The 23,207-nt window shown below is 54.4% G+C and overlaps 1 protein-coding gene across 1 annotated transcript in view; it reads right to left on the minus strand.

The window, feature by feature from the left end:
- The window catches only part of SLC16A2 (solute carrier family 16 member 2), a 167,231-nt gene extending 159,330 nt beyond the window's left edge, over positions 1-7,901 (minus strand). Inside the window, exon 1 of the mRNA XM_073641028.1 lies at positions 7,542-7,901. Within this exon, the coding sequence (XP_073497129.1) occupies positions 7,542-7,845 (304 nt within the window). The 5' untranslated portion in view covers positions 7,846-7,901. The remainder of the gene's footprint in view (positions 1-7,541) is intronic.
- Positions 7,902-23,207: the final 15,306 nt, after the last annotated feature.

The raw sequence follows: 23,207 nt of genomic DNA on the forward strand, positions 1-23,207 counted from the left end.
GGGCAGCAGTGACTGGATCAGCAGTGCGCACACGGGGCAGAGCACCAGTGGTCGGGCAGCAGTGACTGGATCAGCAGTGCGCACACGGGGCAGAGCAGCAGTGGTCGGGCAGCAGTGACTGGATCAGCAGTGCGCACACGGGGCAGAGCAGCAGTGGTCGGGCAGCAGTGACTGGATCAGCAGTGCGCACACGGGGCAGAGCAGCAGTGGTCGGGCAGCAGTGACTGGATCAGCAGTGCGCACACGGGGCAGAGCAGCAGTGGTCGGGCAGCAGTGACTGGATCAGCAGTGCGCACACGGGGCAGAGCAGCAGTGGTCGGGCAGCAGTGACTGGATCAGCAGTGCGCACACGGGGCAGAGCAGCAGTGGTCGGGCAGCAGTGACTGGATCAGCAGTGCGCACACGGGGCAGAGCAGCAGTGGTCGGGCAGCAGTGACTGGATCAGCAGTGCGCACACGGGGCAGAGCAGCAGTGATCGGGCAGCAGTGACTGGATCAGCAGTGCGCACACGGGGCAGAGCAGCAGGGTCGGGCAGCAGTGACTGGATCAGCAGTGCGCACACGGGGCAGAGCAGCAGTGGTCGGGCAGCAGTGACTGGATCAGCAGTGCGCACACGGGGCAGAGCAGCAGTGGTCGGGCAGCAGTGACTGGATCAGCAGTGCGCACACGGGGCAGAGCAGCAGTGGTCGGGCAGCAGTGACTGGATCAGCAGTGCGCACACGGGGCAGAGCAGCAGTGGTCGGGCAGCAGTGACTGGGTCAGCAGTGCGCACACGGGGCAGAGCAGCAGTGGTCGGGCAGCAGTGACTGGATCAGCAGTGCGCACACGGGGCAGAGCAGCAGTGGTCGGGCGGAAGTGACTGGATCAGCAGTGCGCACACGGGGCAGAGCAGCAGTGGTCGGGCGGAGTGACTGGATCAGCAGTGCGCACACGGGGCAGAGCAGCAGTGGTCGGGCGGAAGTGACTGGATCAGCAGTGCGCACACGGGGCAGAGCAGCAGTGGTCGGGCGGCAGTGACTGGATCAGCAGTGCGCACACGGGGCAGAGCAGCAGTGGTCGGGCAGCAGTGACTGGATCAGCAGTGCGCACACGGGGCAGAGCAGCAGTGGTCGGGCAGCAGTGACTGGATCAGCAGTGCGCACACGGGGCAGAGCAGCAGTGGTCGGGCAGCAGTGACTGGATCAGCAGTGCGCACACGGGGGCACAGCAGCAGTGGTCGGGCAGCAGTGACTGGATCAGCAGTGCGCACACGGGGCAGAGCAGCAGTGGTCGGGCAGCAGTGACTGGATCAGCAGTGCGCACACGGGGCAGAGCAGCAGTGGTCGGGCAGCAGTGACTGGATCAGCAGTGCGCACACGGGGCAGAGCAGCAGTGGTCGGGCAGCAGTGACTGGATCAGCAGTGCGCACACGGGGCAGAGCAGCAGTGGTCGGGCAGCAGTGACTGGATCAGCAGTGCGCACACGGGGCAGAGCAGCAGTGGTCGGGCAGCAGTGACTGGATCAGCAGTGCGCACACGGGGCAGAGCAGCAGTGGTCGGGCAGCAGTGACTGGATCAGCAGTGCGCACACGGGGCAGAGCAGCAGTGGTCGGGCAGCAGTGACTGGATCAGCAGTGCGCACCACGGGGCAGAGCAGCAGTGGTCGGGCAGCAGTGACTGGATCAGCAGTGCGCACACGGGGCAGAGCAGCAGTGGTCGGGCAGCAGTGACTGGATCAGCAGTGCGCACACGGGGCAGAGCAGCAGTGGTCGGGCAGCAGTGACTGGATCAGCAGTGCGCACACGGGGCAGAGCAGCAGTGGTCGGGCAGCAGTGACTGGATCAGCAGTGCGCACACGGGGCAGAGCAGCAGTGGTCGGGCAGCAGTGACTGGATCAGCAGTGCGCACACGGGGCAGAGCAGCAGTGGTCGGGCAGCAGTGACTGGATCAGCAGTGCGCACACGGGGCAGAGCAGCAGTGGTCGGGCAGCATTGACTGGATCAGCAGTGCGCACACGGGGCAGAGCAGCAGTGGTCGGGCAGCAGTGACTGGATCAGCAGTGCGCACACGGGGCAGAGCAGCAGTGGTCGGGCAGCAGTGACTGGATCAGCAGTGCGCACACGGGGCAGAGCAGCAGTGGTCGGGCAGCAGTGACTGGATCAGCAGTGCGCACACGGGCAGAGCAGCAGTGACTGGATCAGCAGTGCGCACACGGGGCAGAGCAGCAGTGGTCGGGCAGCAGTGACTGGATCAGCAGTGCGCACACGGGGCAGAGCAGCAGTGACTGGATCAGCAGTGCGCACACGGGGCAGAGCAGCAGTGGTCGGGCAGGAGTGACTGGATCAGCAGTGCGCACACGGGGCAGAGCAGCAGTGGTCGGGCGGGAAGTGACTGGATCAGCAGTGCGCACACGGGGCAGAGCAGCAGTGGTCGGGCGGAAGTGACTGGATCAGCAGTGCGCACACGGGGCAGAGCAGCAGTGGTCGGGCAGTGACTGGATCAGCAGTGCGCACACGGGGCAGAGCAGCAGTGGTCGGGCAGCAGTGACTGGATCAGCAGTGCGCACACGGGCAGAGCAGCAGTGGTCGGGCAGCAGTGACTGGATCAGCAGTGCGCACACGGGGCAGAGCAGCAGTGGTCGGGCAGCAGTGACTGGATCAGCAGTGCGCACACGGGGCAGAGCAGCAGTGGTCGGGCAGCAGTGACTGGATCAGCAGTGCGCACACGGGCAGAGCAGCAGTGGTCGGGCAGCAGTGACTGGATCAGCAGTGCGCACACGGGGCAGAGCAGCAGTGGTCGGGCAGCAGTGACTGGATCAGCAGTGCGCACACGGGGCAGAGCAGCAGTGGTCGGGCAGCAGTGACTGGATCAGCAGTGCGCACACGGGGCAGAGCAGCAGTGGTCGGGCAGCAGTGACTGGATCAGCAGTGCGCACACGGGGCACAGCAGCAGTGGTCGGGCAGCAGTGACTGGATCAGCAGTGCGCACACGGGGCACAGCAGCAGTGGTCGGGCAGCAGTGACTGGATCAGCAGTGCGCACACGGGGCACAGCAGCAGTGGTCGGGCAGCAGTGACTGGATCAGCAGTGCGCACACGGGGCACAGCAGCAGTGGTCGGGCAGCAGTGACTGGATCAGCAGTGCGCACACGGGGCACAGCAGCAGTGGTCGGGCAGCAGTGACTGGATCAGCAGTGCGCACACGGGGCACAGCAGCAGTGGTCGGGCAGCAGTGACTGGATCAGCAGGTGCGCACACGGGGCAGAGCAGCAGTGGTCGGGCAGCAGTGACTGGATCAGCAGTGCGCACACGGGGCAGAGCAGCAGTGGTCGGGCAGCAGTGACTGGATCAGCAGTGCGCACACGGGGCACAGCAGCAGTGGTCGGGCAGCAGTGACTGGATCAGCAGTGCGCACACGGGCACAGCAGCAGTGGTCGGGCAGCAGTGACTGGATCAGCAGTGCGCACACGGGGCACAGCAGCAGTGGTCGGGCAGCAGTGACTGGATCAGCAGTGCGCACACGGGGCACAGCAGCAGTGGTCGGGCAGCAGTGACTGGATCAGCAGTGCGCACACGGGGCACAGCAGCAGTGGTCGGGCAGCAGTGACTGGATCAGCAGTGCGCACACGGGGCACAGCAGCAGTGGTCGGGCAGCAGTGACTGGATCAGCAGTGCGCACACGGGGCACAGCAGCAGTGGTCGGGCAGCAGTGACTGGATCAGCAGTGCGCACACGGGGCACAGCAGCAGTGGTCGGGCAGCAGTGACTGGATCAGCAGTGCGCACACGGGGCACAGCAGCAGTGGTCGGGCAGCAGTGACTGGATCAGCAGTGCGCACACGGGGCACAGCAGCAGTGGTCGGGCAGCAGTGACTGGATCAGCAGTGCGCACACGGGGCACAGCAGCAGTGGCGGGCAGCAGTGACTGGATCAGCAGTGCGCACACGGGGCACAGCAGCAGTGGTCGGGCAGCAGTGACTGGATCAGCAGTGCGCACACGGGGCACAGCAGCAGTGGTCGGGCAGCAGTGACTGGATCAGCAGTGCGCACACGGGGCACAGCAGCAGTGGTCGGGCAGCAGTGACTGGATCAGCAGTGCGCACACGGGGCACAGCAGCAGTGGTCGGGCAGCAGTGACTGGATCAGCAGTGCGCACACGGGGCAGAGCAGCAGTGGTCGGGCAGCAGTGACTGGATCAGCAGTGCGCACACGGGGCAGAGCAGCAGTGGTCGGGCAGCAGTGACTGGATCAGCAGTGCGCACACGGGGCAGAGCAGCAGTGGTCGGGCAGCAGTGACTGGATCAGCAGTGCGCACACGGGGCAGAGCAGCAGTGACTGAATCAGCAGTGCGCACCGGGGCAGAGCAGCAGTGGTCGGGCAGCAGTGACTGGATCAGCAGTGCGCACACGGGCAGAGCAGCAGTGGTCGGGCGGAAGTGACTGGATCAGCAGTGCGCACACGGGGCAGAGCAGCAGTGGTCGGGCGGAAGTGACTGGATCAGCAGTGCGCACACGGGGCAGAGCAGCAGTGGTCGGGCAGCAGTGACTGGATCAGCAGTGCGCACACGGGGCAGAGCAGCAGTGGTCGGGCAGCAGTGACTGGATCAGCAGTGCGCACACGGGGCAGAGCAGCAGTGGTCGGGCAGCAGTGACTGGATCAGCAGTGCGCACACGGGGCAGAGCAGCAGTGGTCGGGCAGCAGTGACTGGATCAGCAGTGCGCACACGGGGCAGAGCAGCAGTGGTCGGGCAGCAGTGACTGGATCAGCAGTGCGCACACGGGGTAGAGCAGCAGTGGTCGGGCAGCAGTGACTGGATCAGCAGTGCGCACACGGGGCACGCAGAGCAGTGGTCGGGCAGCAGTGACTGGATCAGCAGTGCGCACACGGGGCACAGCAGCAGTGGTCGGGCAGCAGTGACTGGATCAGCAGTGCGCACACGGGGCACAGCAGCAGTGGTCGGGCAGCAGTGACTGGATCAGCAGTGCGCACACGGGGCACAGCAGCAGTGGTCGGGCAGCAGTGACTGGATCAGCAGTGCGCACACGGGGCACAGCAGCAGTGGTCGGGCAGCAGTGACTGGATCAGCAGTGCGCACACGGGGCACAGCAGCAGTGGTCGGGCAGCAGTGACTGGATCAGCAGTGCGCACACGGGGCAGAGCAGCAGTGGTCGGGCAGCAGTGACTGGATCAGCAGTGCGCACACGGGGCAGAGCAGCAGTGGTCGGGCAGCAGTGACTGGATCAGCAGTGCGCACACGGGGCAGAGCAGCAGTGGTCGGGCAGCAGTGACTGGATCAGCAGTGCGCACACGGGGCAGAGCAGCAGTGGTCGGGCAGCAGTGACTGGATCAGCAGTGCGCACACGGGGCACAGCAGCAGTGGTCGGGCAGCAGTGACTGGATCAGCAGTGCGCACACGGGGCACAGCAGCAGTGGTCGGGCAGCAGTGACTGGATCAGCAGTGCGCACACGGGGCACAGCAGCAGTGGTCGGGCAGCAGTGACTGGATCAGCAGTGCGCACACGGGGCACAGCAGCAGTGGTCGGGCAGCAGTGACTGGATCAGCAGTGCGCACACGGGGCACAGCAGCAGTGGTCGGGCAGCAGTGACTGGATCAGCAGTGCGCACACGGGGCACAGCAGCAGTGGTCGGGCAGCAGTGACTGGATCAGCAGTGCGCACACGGGCACAGCAGCAGTGGTCGGGCAGCAGTGACTGGATCAGCAGTGCGCACACGGGGCACAGCACAGTGGTCGGGCAGCAGTGACTGGATCAGCAGTGCGCACACGGGGCACAGCAGCAGTGGTCGGGCAGCAGTGACTGGATCAGCAGTGCGCACACGGGCAAGCAGCAGTGGTCGGGCAGCAGTGACTGGATCAGCAGTGCGCACACGGGGCACAGCAGCAGTGGTCGGGCAGCAGTGACTGGATCAGCAGTGCGCACACGGGGCACAGCAGCAGTGGTCGGGCAGCAGTGACTGGATCAGCAGTGCGCACACGGGGCACAGCAGCAGTGGTCGGGCAGCAGTGACTGGATCAGCAGTGCGCACACGGGGCACAGCAGCAGTGGTCGGGCAGCAGTGACTGGATCAGCAGTTGCAGCACACGGGGCACAGCAGCAGTGGTCGGGCAGCAGTGACTGGATCAGCAGTGCGCACACGGGGCACAGCAGCAGTGGTCGGGCAGCAGTGACTGGATCAGCAGTGCGCACACGGGGCACAGCAGCAGTGGTCGGGCAGCAGTGACTGGATCAGCAGTGCGCACACGGGCACAGCAGCAGTGGTCGGGCAGCAGTGACTGGATCAGCAGTGCGCACACGGGGCACACAGCAGTGGTCGGGCAGCAGTGACTGGATCAGCAGTGCGCACACGGGGCACAGCAGCAGTGGTCGGGCAGCAGTGACTGATCAGCAGTGCGCACACGGGGCACAGCAGCAGTGGTCGGGCAGCAGTGACTGGATCAGCAGTGCGCACACGGGGCACAGCAGCAGTGGTCGGGCAGCAGTGACTGGATCAGCAGTGCGCACACGGGGCACAGCAGCAGTGGTCGGGCAGCAGTGACTGGATCAGCAGTGCGCACACGGGGCACAGCAGCAGTGGTCGGGCAGCAGTGACTGGATCAGCAGTGCGCACACGGGGCACAGCAGCAGTGGTCGGGCAGCAGTGACTGGATCAGCAGTGCGCACACGGGGCACAGCAGCAGTGGTCGGGCAGCAGTGACTGGATCAGCAGTGCGCACACGGGGCACAGCAGCAGTGGTCGGGCAGCAGTGACTGGATCAGCAGTGCGCACACGGGGCAGAGCAGCAGTGGTCGGGCAGCAGTGACGGATCAGCAGTGCGCACACGGGGCACAGCAGCAGTGGTCGGGCAGCAGTGACTGGATCAGCAGTGCGCACACGGGGCACAGCAGCAGTGGTCGGGCAGCAGTGACTGGATCAGCAGTGCGCACACGGGGCACAGCAGCAGTGGTCGGGCAGCGTGACTGGATCAGCAGTGCGCACACGGGGCACAGCAGCAGTGGTCGGGCAGCAGTGACTGGATCAGCAGTGCGCACACGGGGCACAGCAGCAGTGGTCGGGCAGCAGTGACTGGATCAGCAGTGCGCACACGGGGCCAGCAGCAGTGGTCGGGCGCAGCAGTGCGCACACGGGGCACAGCAGCAGTGGTCGGGCAGCAGTGCGCACACGGGGCACAGCAGCAGTGGTCGGGCAGCAGTGACTGGATCAGCAGTGCGCACACGGGGCAGAGCAGCAGTGGTCGGGCAGCAGTGACTGGATCAGCAGTGCGCACACGGGCAGAGCAGCAGTGGTCGGGCAGCAGTGACTGGATCAGCAGTGCGCACACGGGGCAGAGCAGCAGTGGTCGGGCAGCAGTGACTGGATCAGCAGTGCGCACACGGGGCAGAGCAGCAGTGGTCGGGCAGCAGTGACTGGATCAGCAGTGCGCACACGCTCGGAGCCGCACTGACACCACACGTGGAGGCGCTGGCTGTCACACACTGAGGGAAGTTGTGAGCGCAGCTAGGACGGGAGTGCGGGCAGGAGGCGGCCGGCGCGCAGCAGCCCGGTTACCTGTCCTGAAGTCCATGCCGTGCTCCGTGCTGCTGTCCATCTCGCCCTGCAGGATAACGTACAGGATCCCGAATGAGTTCTGGATGCCGAAGATGGAGCCGCTGCACCAGGTGGCCGCCAGCGCCACCACCCAGCCGAAGCCGCCCTCAGGGACTCTGCTCCGCACTTCTTTCTCTCGAGCTCCATGTGAGGGCACCTCAGCGGGCACCGGCACCCCTTCCGGGGCTCCCCCGAGCAGGCTGTCCCGCATCCCCTGCTCTTCCCCCGGTGGCAGGTTCTCGTCCTCCTCCGTCTCTTCTTCCATCGTCTGGCTCTCCTCCTCCTCAGAGCTCCCTCCCAGCAGCCTCCCATGCCTCCGCCCCCCGCCTCCCTCCATGCCCCGGTCTACCTGCTCCGGCAGACGCCACGGTGCGACGCAGAAGCGCTTACCTCAGCTCACCTCAGCCTGCGCCATGGCTGCCACTATATACACACCGCCAACGTGTCTACGTCACCTATACCATGTATATACCTCACCTGTCTAATGTATACACACACCGCCAACCTGTATACCTCACCCAACTAATGTATATATCTCACCTAATGTATATACCTCACCTATCTAATATACATACCTCACCTATATAATGTATACACCTCACTAATGTCATGTACTGCATGTGCCACTTACCTCAGCCTGCGCCATGGCGGCCACTATATACACACCGCCAACGTGTCTAATTCACCTATACAATGTATACACCTCACTAATGTATATACCTCACTAATGTATACACCTCACTAATGTATATATCTCACTAATGTATACACCTCACTAATGTATATACCTCACTAATGTATATACCTCACTGATGTATATACCTCACCTATCTAATGTATATACTTCACTCATGTATATACCTCACCTATCTAATGTATATACCTCACCACTGTATATACCTCACCTATCTAATGTATATACTTCACTCATGTATATACCTCACCTATATAATGTATATACCTCACTAATATAATGTATATACCTCACCTATCTAATGTATATACCTCACCACTGTATATACCTCACCTATATAATGTATATACCTCACCTATCTAATGTATATACCTCACTAATGTATATAACTCACCTATATAATGTATATACCTCACCTATCTAATGTATATACAATACAGACCAAAAGTTTGGACACACCTTCTCATTTATAGATTTTTCTGTGTTTTCATGGCTATGAAAATTGTACATTCACACTGAAGGCATCAAAACTATGAATTAACACATGTGGAATTATATACTTAACAAAAACGTGTGAAACAACTGAAAATATGTCTTATATTCTAGGTTCTTCAAAGTAGCCACTGTAACATCCCTGGCGGCGTGCTGGCATGGCTTACCGCATCCCACCATGCAAGTCCGCCATCTTTCAATCCAGGCTGCACACTTTGCTCCAGTATCTGCTGTGTTTCTTGTCTGATTGCTTAGGGCGGCGGCGCGGCTACTGCCTGATTCTTATAGTTACTGTGTGTGCTCTCCTAATGCCTCCCCAGCCTATTGCTGTGAGTCACTGGATACTTAAACCCCCTCCACCCAGTAGGGGGTGCCTGAGCAACACTTTCATTCAGTGTGTTCTGTGCAACTGAGTTGCCAGGTCCTGTCCTTTCCTTTATCTTGTCTGTTCCCCCACCTGCAGGGTTTTGTTCTGCTCTGCTTGTTCACCGCACCTGCGGTTCCGCTCTGCTTTGCTTGTTCACCGCACCTGCGGTTCCGCTCTGCTTGTTTACCGCACCTGCGGTTCCGCTCTGCTCTGCTTGTTCACCGCACCTGCGGTCCCGCTCTGCTTGTTCACCGCACCTGCGTTTTCGCTCTGCTCTGCTTGTTCACCGCACCTACGGTTTTGCTTTGCTCTGCTTGTTCACCGCACCTGCGGTTTTGCTCTGCTCTGCTTGTTCACCGCCCCTGCGGTTTTGCTCCGCTGCTTGTTCACCGCACCTGCGGTTTTGCTCCGCTCTGCTTGTTCACCGCACCTGCGGTTTTGCTCCGCTCTGCTTGTTCACCGCACCTGCGGTTTTGCTCCGCTCTGCTTGTTCACCGCACCTGCGGTTTTGCTCCGCTCTGCTTGTTCACCGCACCTGCGGTTTTGCTCCGCTCTGCGAGTTCACCGCACCGGCGGTTTCGCTCCGCTCTGCTTGTTCACCGCACCGGCGGTTTCGCTCTGTTCTGCTTGTTCACCGCATCTGCGGTTTCGCTCTGCTCTGCTTGTTCACCGCATCTGCGGTTTCGCTCTGCTCTGCTGTCCACCGCATCTGCGGCTCCGTTCCTGTATCCCAGTCTGTACTGGTCCCTATCCTACCTGCGTTCCTACCTGCCAGTACCCGCCTGTCTGCATGCCAGCCGTGCCTGCCAGTGCCCACCTGTCTGCATGCCAGCCGTGCCTGCCAGTGCCCACCTGTCTGCATACCAGCCGTGCCTGCCAATACCGACCTGTCTTCATACCAGCCGTGCCTGCCAGTGCCCACCTGTCTGCATACCAGCCGTGCCTGCCAATACCGACCTGTCTTCATACCAGCCGTGCCTGCCAGTACCTACCTGTCTGTATGCCAGCCTAACCTGCCTGTTCCTGCATTCCCCGGTGTGGGTCGACAGCTGTGACCGGGGTCTGACCTGGAGTAGCACCTGGTCCCTCTGCTCGGTTCCTCCCTGGTTCACGGAGTCGACTGAGCCTCCGTGTGACCTTTCGGACCGAGTTGATACTTAGTTACGCCCCTCCAGTCACTCCTCAGTTCATGATCCAGTGGGATCACTAACCACGCTCACGCCAGTTAATCCGGGCGTGAGCGTAACAGCCACCTTTTGCTTTGATGACTGCTTTGCACACACTTGGCATTCTCTTGATGAGCTTCAAGAGGTAGTCACCGGAAATGGTTTTCACTTCACAGGTGTGCCCTGTCAGGTTTAATAAGTGGGATTTCTTGCCTTATAAATGGGGTTGGGACCATCAGTTGTGTTGTGCAGAAGTCTGGTGGATACACAGCTGATAGTCCTACTGAATAGACTGTTAGCTGCTTTTTTCTTGCCATAATACAAATTCTAAGTAAAGAAAAACGAGTGGCCATCATTACTTTAACCCCTTTCTGACCCAGGGCGTATTAGTATGTATCTGTGCCCTGGGCCTTATGGGCCTGATACGTATTAATACGCCCTGGCGATTTCGCCCGCACACAAGCGGTGCGGGCGACATCGCCGCCGGGTGTCAGCTGATTGTCACAGCTGACACCCTGTGCTATGTGCAGGGAGTGATCCCGCACCGCTCCCGGCACATTAACCCCCGAAATGCTGCGATCGAAATCGATCGCAGCATTCCGGTGGCAAGGGGTGGTAAGCTCTATACTTACCTTCTCTGCCGGCGTCCAGCGGCGTCTGAATCCGGTCCTGGATGTTGCCATGTGACCCGACGTCATCATGACAACATCCGGGTTACCAGGAGGCAGGAAGTTGCTTTGGTCATGCGCAATGCACGACCAAAGTAACTTCTCCCTGTGCAGCGCTGACAGGCTGCATGGCATAGGGAGCTGCTGCTCTCTATGCCATGCTGGCGATCAGGCTGCAAAAAGTGAAAGTCCCATAGTGGGACAATGTGTAAAAGTAAAACAAAAGTAGAAAAGTGAAGAAAAAAAAAATAAATTGTAAAAATATATTAAAAAAATAATCCCCAAAAAATAAAAATATATTGAACCCATAATATTTATTTATTATGAAAAAATAAATAAACCAATAAAAGTACACATATTTGGTATCGCCGCGTCCAAAACGACCTGACCTATAAAACTGTCCCACTAGTTAACCCCTTTAGTGAACACAGTAAAAAAAAAGGAAACATAAAATGATGTTTTATCATCATACCGCCAAACAAAAAATGGAATAAAACACGATCAAAAAGACGAATGTAAATAAAAATGGTACCGCTGAAAACGTCATCTTGTCCCGCAAAAAACAAGCTGCAATACAGCTCCAACAACAGAAAAATAAAAAAGTTATAGGTCTCAGAGTAAAGCAATGCAAAAACAATTCTTTTTTCTATAAAATAGTTTTTATTGTGTAAAAGCGCCAAAATATTAAAAAATAAAATAAAAAAAAATGCGGTACCGCTGTAAGCTTACTGACCCGAAGAATAAAGCTACCTTATCAATTTTACCACACGCAGAACGTCATTAAAAGAAAAAAAAACAATTCCTGAATTGTTGGCTTTTGTTTATTCTGCCTCCCAAAAATCGGAATAGAAAGCGATCAAAAAATGTAATTTGCCCAAAAATGATACCGATAAAAACGTCAACTTGTCCCGCAAAAAACAAGCCGTCACATGACTCTGTCGGCCGAAATATGGAAAAAATTATAGCTCTCAAAATATGGCAAAAACTAGTCTTTGCAAAAAAATGAGTCTTTTAGTGTGTGACAGCTGTCAATCATAAAAACCCGATATGAATCTGGCATTGCTGTAATTGCACCGACCCGAAGAATAACGTCGTCTAATCACTTATACCACACAAGGAACGGCGTAAAAAATAAACTAGGGTTAGGGTTGTGCTAGGGTTAGGGTTGTGCTAGGGTTTGGGTTAACGTTGGGCTAGGGTTAGGGTTGGGCTAGGGTTGGGCTTAGGGTTGGGCTAGGCTTAGGGTTGGGCTAGGGTTAGGCTAAGGTTAGGGTTAGGCTGGGCTTAGGGTTGGGCTAAGGTTCGGGTTGGGGTTGAGATTTTTTCAGAAGTAAAGAAAAAAAAATGACGATATGGCGACTAGTGAGCGCAAGTACTCGCTACTTGAGTTTGCATCGGGTGCTTGGGTATGCACCGAGTATGGCGGGTGCTCGAGTGACATGCTCGAGTCTCCTCCCCAAATGTTTTGCAGCTGTTATACGGCCAAAAAAAACTTGCGGGGATTGCCTGCCATGCACGAGCGATCCCCGCATGTCTTTTTTTGGGTGTCTAATAAAAAAACATGCGGGGCAGGGACTCGAGCATGTCACTTGAGCAACCGCGATACTTGGTGCATACCCTAGTACCTGATGCAAACTCAAATAGCGAGCACTTGCACTCAAGACTAATGACAACTTATTCAATATGATGACATAAAGTTATCAAATTCTGTGTCGTACCTCTGGGTTCAAAATGTTCACTGTACCCCTTGATAAAATCCTGGAGGGGTGTAGCTTCCAAAATGGAGTCACTGGGGGGAGTGTGGGGTGGTTTCCACTATTTAGGCACATCAGGGACTCCCCAAACGCAACCTGTTACCCTTGTGATAATGCAAAATTGGGGGCTGAAAAAAGTTTTTGTTGAAAAAAATGTTATTTTTACGGTTCAATGTTATAAACTTCTGTGAAGCACCTGGGGGTTCAGGGTGCTCACCACACATCTAGATAAGTTCCCTGAGGGGTCTAGTTTCCAAAATGGTGTCACTTGTGGGGGGTTTCCACTGTTTAGGCACATCAGGGGCACATCCGCTAATTATTCAAGCAAATTTTACATTCAAAAAGTCAAATGGCGCTCCTACCTTTCCGAACTCTGCAGTGCGTCCAAACAGTGGTTTTCCCCCACATATGGGGTATCTGCTTACTCAGGAGAAATTGCAAAACAAATTGTATGGTGCAATTTCTCCTGTTACCCTTATGAAAATGCAAAATTGGGGGCTGAAAAACATTTTTGTGGGAAAAATGTGAAAATTTTATTTTTACGGCTCAATGTTATAAACTTCTGTGAAGCACCTGGGGGTTCAAGGTGCTCACCACACATCTAGATAAGTTCCCTAAGGGGTCTAGTTTCCAAAATGGTGTCACTTGTGGGGGCTTTCCACTGTTTAGGCACATCAGGGGCTCCCCAAACATGACATGGTGTCTGCTAATTATTCAAACAAATTTTACATTCAAAAAGTCAAATGGCGCTCCTTCCCTTCCAAACCCTGCCGTGTGCCCAAACAGTGGTTTGTCCTCACATATGGGGTATCTACGTGCTCAGGGGAAATTGCACAACAAATTTTGGGGTCCATTTTTTCCTGTTACCCCTGCAAAAATAAAAAAATTGGGGTCTAAAGTAACATTCTTGTGAAAAAAGTTAAATGTTCATTTTTTTCTTCCACATTCCAAAAATTCCTGTGAAGCACCTGAAGGGTTAATAAACTTCTTGAATGTGGTTTTGAGCACCTTGAGGGGTACAGTTTTTAGAATGGTGTCACTTTTCGGTATTTCTGTCATAAAGGCCCCTCAAAGTCACGTCAAATGTGATGTGGTCTCTAAAAAAATGGTTTTGTAAATTTTGTTGTTAAAATGAGAAATCGCTGGTCAACTTTTAACCTTTATAGCTCCCTACTAAAAAAAAATTTTTGTTCCAAAATTGTGCTGATGTAAAGTAGACATGTGGGAAATGCTATTTATGAACTATTTTGTGTGACATATCTCTTTGATTTAAGGGCATAAAAATTAAAATTTTGAAAATTGCAAAATTTTCTCCATTTTTGCCAAATTTCCGACTTTTTCACAAATAAGCGCAAGTGATATCGAAGAAATTTTACCATCAAGTACAATATGTCACGAAAAGACAGTCTCAGAATCAGGGGGATCTGTTGAAGCATTCCAGAGTAATTACCTCATAAAGTGACAGTGCTCAGAATTGTAAAAATTGGCCTGGTCATTAACATGCAAACCACCCTCGGGGATAAAGGGGTTAAGAAATGAAGGTCAGTCACTCCAAAAAATTTGGCAAACTTTGAATGTGTCCCCAATTGCAGTTGCGAAAACCATCAAGCGCTACAAAGAAACTGGCCCACATGAGGACCGCCCCAGGAAAGGAAGACCAAGAGTCACCTCTGCTTCTGAGGATAAGTTTATCCGAGTCACCAGCCTCAGAAATCGCAGGTTAACAGCAGCTCAGATTAGAGACCAGGTCAATGCCACACAGAGTTCTAGCAGCAGACACATCTCTTCAACAACTGTTAAGAGGAGACTTTGTGCAGCAGGCCTTCATGGTAAAATAGCTGCTAGGAAACCACTGCTAAGGACAGGCAACAAGCAGAAGAGACTTGTTTGGGCTAAATAATACAAGGAATGGACATTAGACCAGTGGAAATCTGTGCTTTGGTCTGGTGAGTCCAAATTTGAGATCTTTGGTTCCAACTACCGTGTCTTTGTGCGACGCAGAAAAGGTGAACGGATGGACTGTACTTTCCTGGTTCCCACCGTGAAGCATGGAGGAGGAGGTGTGATGGTGTGGGGGTGGTTTGCTTGTGACACTGTTGGGGATTTATTCAAAATTGAAGGCATACTGAACCAGCATGGCTACCACAGCATCTTGCAGCGGCATGCTATTCCATCCGGTTTGCGTTTAGTTGGACCATCATTTATTTTTCAACAGGACAATAACCCCAAACACACCTCCAGGCTGTGTAAGGGCTATTTGACCAAGAAGGTGAGTGATGGGGTGCTACGCCAGATGACCTGGCCTCCACAGTCACCAGACCTGAACCCAATCGAGATGGTTTGGGGTGAGCTGGACCGTAGAGTGAAGACAAAAGGGCCAACAAGTGCTAAGCATCTCTGGGGACTCCTTCAAGATTCTTGGAAGACCATTTCCGGTGGCTACCTCTTTAAGCTCATCAAGAGAATGGAAAGAGTGTGCAAAGCAGTCATCAAAGCAAAAGGTGGCTACTTTGAAGAACCTAGAATATAAGACATATTTTCAGTTGCTTCACACTTTTTTGTTAAGTATATAATTTCACATGCGTTAATTCATAGTTTTGATGCCTTCAGTGTGAATGTACAATTTTCAAAGTCAAGAAAATACAGAAACATCTTTAAATGAGGTGTGTCCAAACTTTTGGTCTGTACTGTACCTCACTAATGTATATACCTCACCACTGTATATACCTCACCTATATAATGTATATACCTCATTTATATAATGTATATACCTCACTAATTTATATACCTTATCTATGTAATGTATATACCTCACCTATCTAATGTATATACCTCACTAATGTATATAACTCACCTATATAATGTATATACCTCACCTATCTAATGTGTATACCTCACTAATGTATATACCTCACCACTGTACATACCTCACCTATCTAATGTATATACCTCATCAATGTACAGTGGTGTCCAAAAGTATTGGCACCCCTGCAATTCTGTCAGATAATACTCAGTTTCTTCCTGAAAATGATTGCAAACACAAATTATTTGGTATTATTATCTTCATTTAATTTGCTTGCAAGGAAAAAACGCAAAAGAGAATGAAGCAAAAATCAAATCATTGATCATTTCACACAAAACTCCAAAAATGGGCCAGACAAAAGTATTGGCACCCTCAGCCTAATACTTGGTTGCACAACCTTTAGCCAAAATAACTGCGAACAACCGCTTCTGGTAACCATCAATGAGTTTCTTACAATGCTCTGCTGGAATTGTAGACCATTCTTCTTTGGCAAACTGCTCCAGGTCCCTGATATTTGAAGAGTGCCTTCTCCAAACTGCCATTTTGAGATCTCTCCACAGGTGTTCTATGGGATTCAGGTCTGGACTCATTGCTGGCCACCTTAGAAGTCTCCAGTGCTTTCTCTCAAACCATTTTATAGTGCTTTTGGAAGTGTGTTTTGGGTCCTTGTCCTGCTGGAAGACCCATGACCTCTGAGGGAGACCCAGCTTTCTCACACTCGGCCCTACATTATGCTGCAAAATTTGTTGGTAGTCTTCAGACTTCATAATGCCATGCACACGGTCAAGCAGTCCAGTGCCCGAGGCAGCAAAGCAACCCCAAAATATCAGGGAACCTCCGCCATGTTTGACTGAAGGGACCGTCTTCTTTTCTTTGCCTCTTTTTTTTCCTGTACACTCTATGTTGATGCTTTTTGCCAAAAAGCTCTACTTTTGTCTCATCTGACCAGAGAACATTCTTCCAAAACGTTTTAGGCTTTCTCAGGTAAGTTTTGGCAAACTCCAGCCTGGCTTTTTTATGTCTCGGGGTAAGAAGTGGGGTCTTCCTGGGTATCCTACCATACAGTCCCTTTTCATTCAGACGCCAACGGATAGTATGGGTTGACACAGTTGTACCCTCGGACTGCAGGGCAGCTTGAACTTGTTTAGATGTTAGTCGAGGTTCTTTATCCACCATCCGCACAATCTTGCGTTGAAATCTCTCATCAATTTTTCTTTTCCGTCCACATCTAGGGAGGTTAGCCACAGTGCCATGGGCTTTAAACTTCTTGATGACACTGCGCACGGAAGACACAGGAACATTCAGGTCTTTGGAGATGGACTTGTAGCCTTGAGATTGCTCATGCTTCCTCACAATTTGGTTTCTCAAGTCCTCAGACAGTTCTTTGGTCTTCTTTCTTTTCTCCATGCTCAATGTGGTACACACAAGGACACAGGACAGAGGTTGAGTCAACTTTAATCCATGTTAACTGGCTGCAAGTGTGATTTAGTTATTACCAACACCTGTTAGGTGCCACAGGTAAGTTGCAGGTGCTGTTAATTACACGAATTAGAGAAGCATCACATGATTTTTCAAACAGTGCCAATACTTTTGTCCACCCCCTTTTTTAGGTTTGGTGTGGAATTGTATCCAATTTGGCTTTAGGACAATTCTTTTTGTGTTTTTTCATTGAAGACAAATTAAATGAAGATAATAATACCAAATAATTTGTGATTGCAATCGTTTTCAGGAAGAAACTGAGTATTATCTGACAGAATTGCAGGGGTGCCAATACTTTTGGCCACGACTGTATATACCTCACCTAAACAATGTATATACCTCACTAATGTATATACCTCACCACTGTACATACCTCACCTAGCCAATGTATATACCTCACCACTGTAATGTATGTGCCACTTACTACAGCTTACTTCTGCCATATAGTGTATCTCACTTATGTATATACCTTACTAATGTAATATAGGCTTCTTACCTCACCATACACCATAGCTGATATATATGTAGCGCCCCGAGGGTTCGGTCGCTACAGAGGTATTGCACCTCAACCAGAGGTGTGATATCCCACTCCCGGGTAAGGATGGTGTGTGGACCGGGACTCAGCTGCATGCATCACACACACCCCATTTCCGGGGGACAGCTCAACGGTGCTCCCCTTAGTACAGTAATGCAGGCACGACAGAACATGTCCCTGGCTGGAGAGGGGAGGGGGGAGGAAAACCCAGTGATGTAGGAGCAGGAGGGGACGGTTTCTGGGCATAGGTAGGAGCCCATTGGTTGCAAGTCACCTGGGCTCATACACTAGAGAGAGGTATAAGAGGTGGGCACCATCTTAGTTCTGGGTCAGTTCAGTCAGGAGGAGAAGAGAAGAGGTTGAGTTCAGTGAGAGAAGGAGCTCAGCCAGAGAGGGCTGACAGGGAGCTGTGGCTCAGTCTGGGCCCAGCTCCACGAGGGAGGCCTAGGGTGAAGGCCAGAGCCAGCAGAAAGGAACAGAAACAGAAAGGAATAGATACAGAAAGGAACAGCAAAGGAAGAGAAGAGAAGTACCCAAAGTGTAGAAGGGCCCAGAGATACGAAAGCAGAAGGAACCCTAAGGACCCAGGAGATTGCGGGGGACGGGTTGGCAGAACAGGGTACCGGATCCCAAGTTGGTGGAGGCGACTAATCCTTAACCAAGGACCGGCGGTCATGACCATTTACTGGTGCGACCCCTCACAACACCTACTAGAAAGGCACACCACATAGGGTCAGGGAAGTGGACACCCAGTCCTCCCAGGAGAAGAGCCGAGGCAGCTGGACAGAAGTAGTGTCACTGGTGGGGCACGGCTGACGAAAGGATAGAAGGGAGTCCTGTGCCACATTCCGGAATTGCCTGGGGGTTGATCGAGCCCCCTGCCTTGTGGACGCAGCACGGCTCGGGCGGTCCTATCTGTGCACAAGTGACCTGGATGAGAACTGTGAGTAAAGAACCTGAACTGCAACCCCTTGTCTCTGTGCTTTCTCACCGCGTCAGCACTACTAGTACTGGGACGCCCCGCACCACAACCACCATCATCACTCTACACTGCCCTGAGGCTATACTCCTCCCGTGGGGAGTTGTACTACACTCTGCTGCACCCACAACACCAGCCTCAGCGGTCTGCCCTGCAGCGGCGGTTCATCCTGGCCGCAATCCACGGGTGGCGTAGTCGGACATTAAACCATAAAAACCCCATAAATTGACTGCCACTGGTTTGACCACCCTGAGCCACGGGACCGGGTCGCCGCCACGGTGACTACAACCCCCAGCATCCCACAAAATGGCCTGGTTCCGGGTTCCCCACGCGGCCCAGGGGGCGCGTCAACTTTCGGTGTAGTCGGCAGGATCGTTACCAACCCGCCACAAACGGGTATTGCGCGCCTGAAGAAAAAGAGACTGTTTAATCGAAACTGACTGTGTTGAAAAATGGCGCCCGCCCCAGCAGAACGGACGCCATAATGTGCGCGCCAAAAGACAACAGGAAGCCACCTCCCATCGTGGGCCAGGTCCCAGAATGGCGCCAAAGAAGGAGCCCGCCCTCAACAGCCATGAGTGCGGCTGTAGAGATGGCCATCAGCGTGGGGGGGCTGCCCCTGAAATTGATTGTCAGCAGATGGCCCCAGGACCACCCCCAATGGGGGCGGACAGGAAAGAAAACCGTGGGGCAGGGTGCGGTCTGGATCAGTCTGGACATACCGCACCCGGGAATGGAAGAAGCAACGAACCCCACCAGCACCCTGGCCCGTAGCCTGTTGCAGGCTGAACCACCGTGCAGCCTAACAGAGTTGCTGGCACAGCTCCCCAGAGACCCGGAGTGTGCGCGAGCTGCGCTGGAGGATTTGGACCGGAGGATGGTCCGGGCGCATCGGGATGTGTTTGCCGGGTGGAAGGAGGAGTTGGCCCGGCGGCCTGTAACCTACCAGCAGGAGACATCACCAGGGCCGAGCAGCACGCCCGCCTCCGAGGGCGGTGAAGGTGGACCGGTGGCCGAAGACGCCGCGGAGGAAGCCACAAGGACCGAGGCAGGTAACGGGGACATCATCACCCCAAGCCCTGAGGCCGCAAGCCTGCCCCCGCCTCCCATTGCGGGACCCAAAGCCCCGGGAACCGTACCTGCCACCGCGCCTCCGCTACTCCCGGCTAGGCCTCAGGCGGCAAGAGCCGTGGCTACGTCCCGCCCCGCACTGTTCCCTTTAACCCCGGGCGCAATAAAGAGAGAGACGTCACAGGCCGGGACGCAAGGCCTAGTGCACCCGGGCGTCACTGCCTCACCAGCGCCCCCTACCTTGACTGCACCACTCCCGGGCACGACCAGCAGGCGACCACCGGCCTGGTCGCAAGGCCGAGTGTCCCCGGGCGCTGCTCCCCAACCGGGGCCCCCTGCCATACCACCCCTGGGCGCGGATCTGTTCGCCCAGCACACCGGCTCGGATGGACTGCCCCTGGTGTGGCCGGCCAAGCTGACCAGCGGCCGCCCATGGAGAGTTCAACCCCTGCGCGAGCCCCTGATACCTGCTCCGGAGCCTGTGGAAGTCACCCAGCCCTCGCTACAGGATGTCCAGTTCGAGTGGGACCCCACTGGCGAAAGCCTAATGGGGTTCACCCAGGAAACCCGGGCGAACGCAGCCCGTCGCCTGGAGTCCTGCCGTCAGCAGCTGGCGACCTTTGAGAGAGAGCGGCGGGAGAGGCGTATCAGGGAGGAGCAACTCCAAGCCCGGAGCGCAGAACAGAAGTGGAGAGCCCGTCAGGATCCCCAAGCCGCCCGCGGTCCCCGAGCCACCGGGACCGTAGTAAAGTTTCAGCTGGAGCACTGCTGGGGCTTCATTAGAGACCCGGAGGCCACGAACGACGTCTTCGTGACAAGAAGGGACGTCGAGAGTCACCTGCCAGAGGGGCATCACGGACGTGACCTGTACCCTGGTGACGTGGTCACCTACACCCGGCACAAGGGCGCAAAGGGATTATATGCTCTCCACGTCCACCGGCTCACAGAGGAGGAGCTACAATACAACTGTGGAGAAAGTCAAGAGGGTCCGGACGGGCCTGAAGACCACCAGGAGGAGCAAGGCGCATATGGAGGACGTCGCCTGCAGTAAAGGAGAGAAAGCGCCTTTGTAAATAGTTACCCGTCAGGGTATCAGAACTGTTGTGGAGCTGTTTCTACTGAGAGAGTGGTGGGACTGTTATGAGACTGTTACCTGTTTGAAAGTTACCCCCCCCTATTTCCCTAATCTGGCTGGGGACTGAGAACAGCCATCCCCTTCCCTAACTGGCCGAGGACTGAGAGCGGCCGTCCCTGTAAATAGTTGCGCTTCCTAAAGCGCCCCCTACTGGTTTTATAAAAAGACTGCAACGTCTACCTCAAGACAAATTTACTGGACTGTTGCACCTTTAAGAAGAAAGAACACCTGGTCGCAAGTTGCACCGCGGCCAGTACCCAAGAATATGTTTTACTTAAGAATGTTTTATACTGAAAAGTTTTATATGCTGCTAAAAGAGTTTTATGGTATTTTATATGTGTGAAGAAAGTCTTGTAATATTTGTTAAAAGAGAAAAGTGTACCAGTAACGTTAAAGGAGAAAAGTGCCTCCCATAAAGGGATGGGTTAAATGGTTATTGTCTTATATGCGAATGCATTCTAAAAATTTTGTATGTTTATGAATTGTCTTTGCTCTTTTCCAGCCCGAGGACGTGCTGTGGTTTACCAGGGGGGAATGTAGCACCCCGAGAGTTCGGTCGCTACAGAGGTATTGCACCTCAATCAGAGGTGTGATATCCCACTCCCGGGTAAGGATGGTGTGTGGACCGGGACTCAGTTAGCTGCATGCATCACACACACCCCATTTCCGGGAGACAGCTCATCGGTGCTCCCATTAGTACAGTAATGCAGGCACGACAGAACATGTCCCTGGCTGGAGTGGGGAGGGGGGAGGAAAACCCAGTGATGTAGGAGCAGGAGAGGACGGTTTCTGGGCATAGGTAGGAGCCCATTGGTTGCAAGTCACCTGGGCTCATACACAGAGAGGGAGGTATAAAAGGTGGGCACAATCTTAGTTCAAGGCAGAGAGTGCAGAGAGTTGGAGAAGAGAAGGAATTCAGCCAGAGAGGGCTGACAGGGAGCTGTGGCTCAGTCTGGGCCCAGCTCCACGAGGCAGGCCTGGAGTGGAGGCCAGAGCCAGAGGAGAGGAACGGAAACAGAAAGGAAAGTAAGAAGGAACAGAACACCAAGAGAGGCCCAGAGACACGGAAGCAGAAGGAACCCTAAGGACCCAGGAGATTGCGGGTGACGGGTTGGCAGAACAGGGTACCAGATCCCAAGTTGGTGGAGGCGACTAATCCTCAGCCAAGGACCGGCGGTCGTGACCATTTACTGGTGCGACCCCTCACTACACCTACTAGAAAGGCACACCACATAGGGTCAGGGAAGTGGACACCCAGCCTCCCAAGAGAAGACCCGAGGCAGCTGGACAGAAGTAGTGTCACTGGTGGGGCACGGCTGACGAAAGGATAGAAGGGAGTCCTGAGCCACACTCCGGAATTACCTGGGGGTTGACCGAGCCCCCTGCCTGGTGGATGCAGCACGGCTCGGGTGGTCCTACCTGCGCATAAGTGACCTGGATGAGAACTGTGAGTAAAGAACTTGAACTGCAATACCTTGTCTCTGTGCTTTCTCACCGCATACAGCACTACTAGTGCTGGGACGCCCGCACCATCACCCCCACCATCGACTACACTGCCCTGGGGCTGCACTCCTCCCGTGGGGAGTTACACGACCTCAGCTGCATACACCATCAGCCCCAGCGGTCTGCCTTGCAGCGGCGGTTCGCACTGACCGCAATCCACGGGTGGCGTAGTCAGACATTAAACCACAAAAACCCTATAAAGACTGCCACTGGTTTGACCACCCTGAGCCACGAGACCGGGTCGCCGCCACGGAGACTACAACCCCCAGAGACCCGGCTCCGGGTATCCCACACACGCGCACACTCGGCCCAGGGGGCGCGTCATATACACAACCTCCCTAGTGTATACACAGTATATACTTCACCAGACTAATGTATATACCTCACCGTACACCGTAGCTCTCCTCACTAGTGTAAATATGTTATATATATCACCTCACTAATATAATGTATGCTGCTCACCTCACCTCACAATGTATATACAGTATATTGCTCACCTCACCTCACAATGTATATACAGTATATAAACCACATACCGTATACACCTCAGTAATGTACAGTACAGACCAAAAGTTTGGACACACCTTCTCATTTAAAGATTTTTCTGTATTTTCATGACTATGAAAATTGTACATTCACACCGAAGGCATCAAAACTATGAATTAACACATGTGGAATTATATACTTAACAAAAGAGTGTGAAACAACTGAAAATATGTCTTATATTCTAGGTTCTTCAAAGTAGCCACCTTTTGCTTTTATGACTGCTTTGCACACTCTTGGCATTCTCTTGATGAGCTTCAAGAGGTAGTCACCGGAAATGGTGTTCCAACAATCTTGAAGGAGTTCCCAGAGATGCTTAGCACTTGTTGGCCCTTTTGCCTTCATTCTGCGGTCCAGCTCACCCCAAACCATCTCGATTGGGTTCAAGTCTGGTGACTGTGGAGGCCAGGTCATCTGGCGTAGCACCCTATCACTCTC

The sequence above is a fragment of the Phyllobates terribilis genome, unplaced genomic scaffold (assembly GCF_046119375.1).
Source record: "Phyllobates terribilis strain yellow unplaced genomic scaffold, ASM4611937v1 Scaffold_7__3_contigs__length_470593459, whole genome shotgun sequence".
In the NCBI taxonomy this organism is placed as follows: Eukaryota; Metazoa; Chordata; class Amphibia; order Anura; family Dendrobatidae; genus Phyllobates; species Phyllobates terribilis.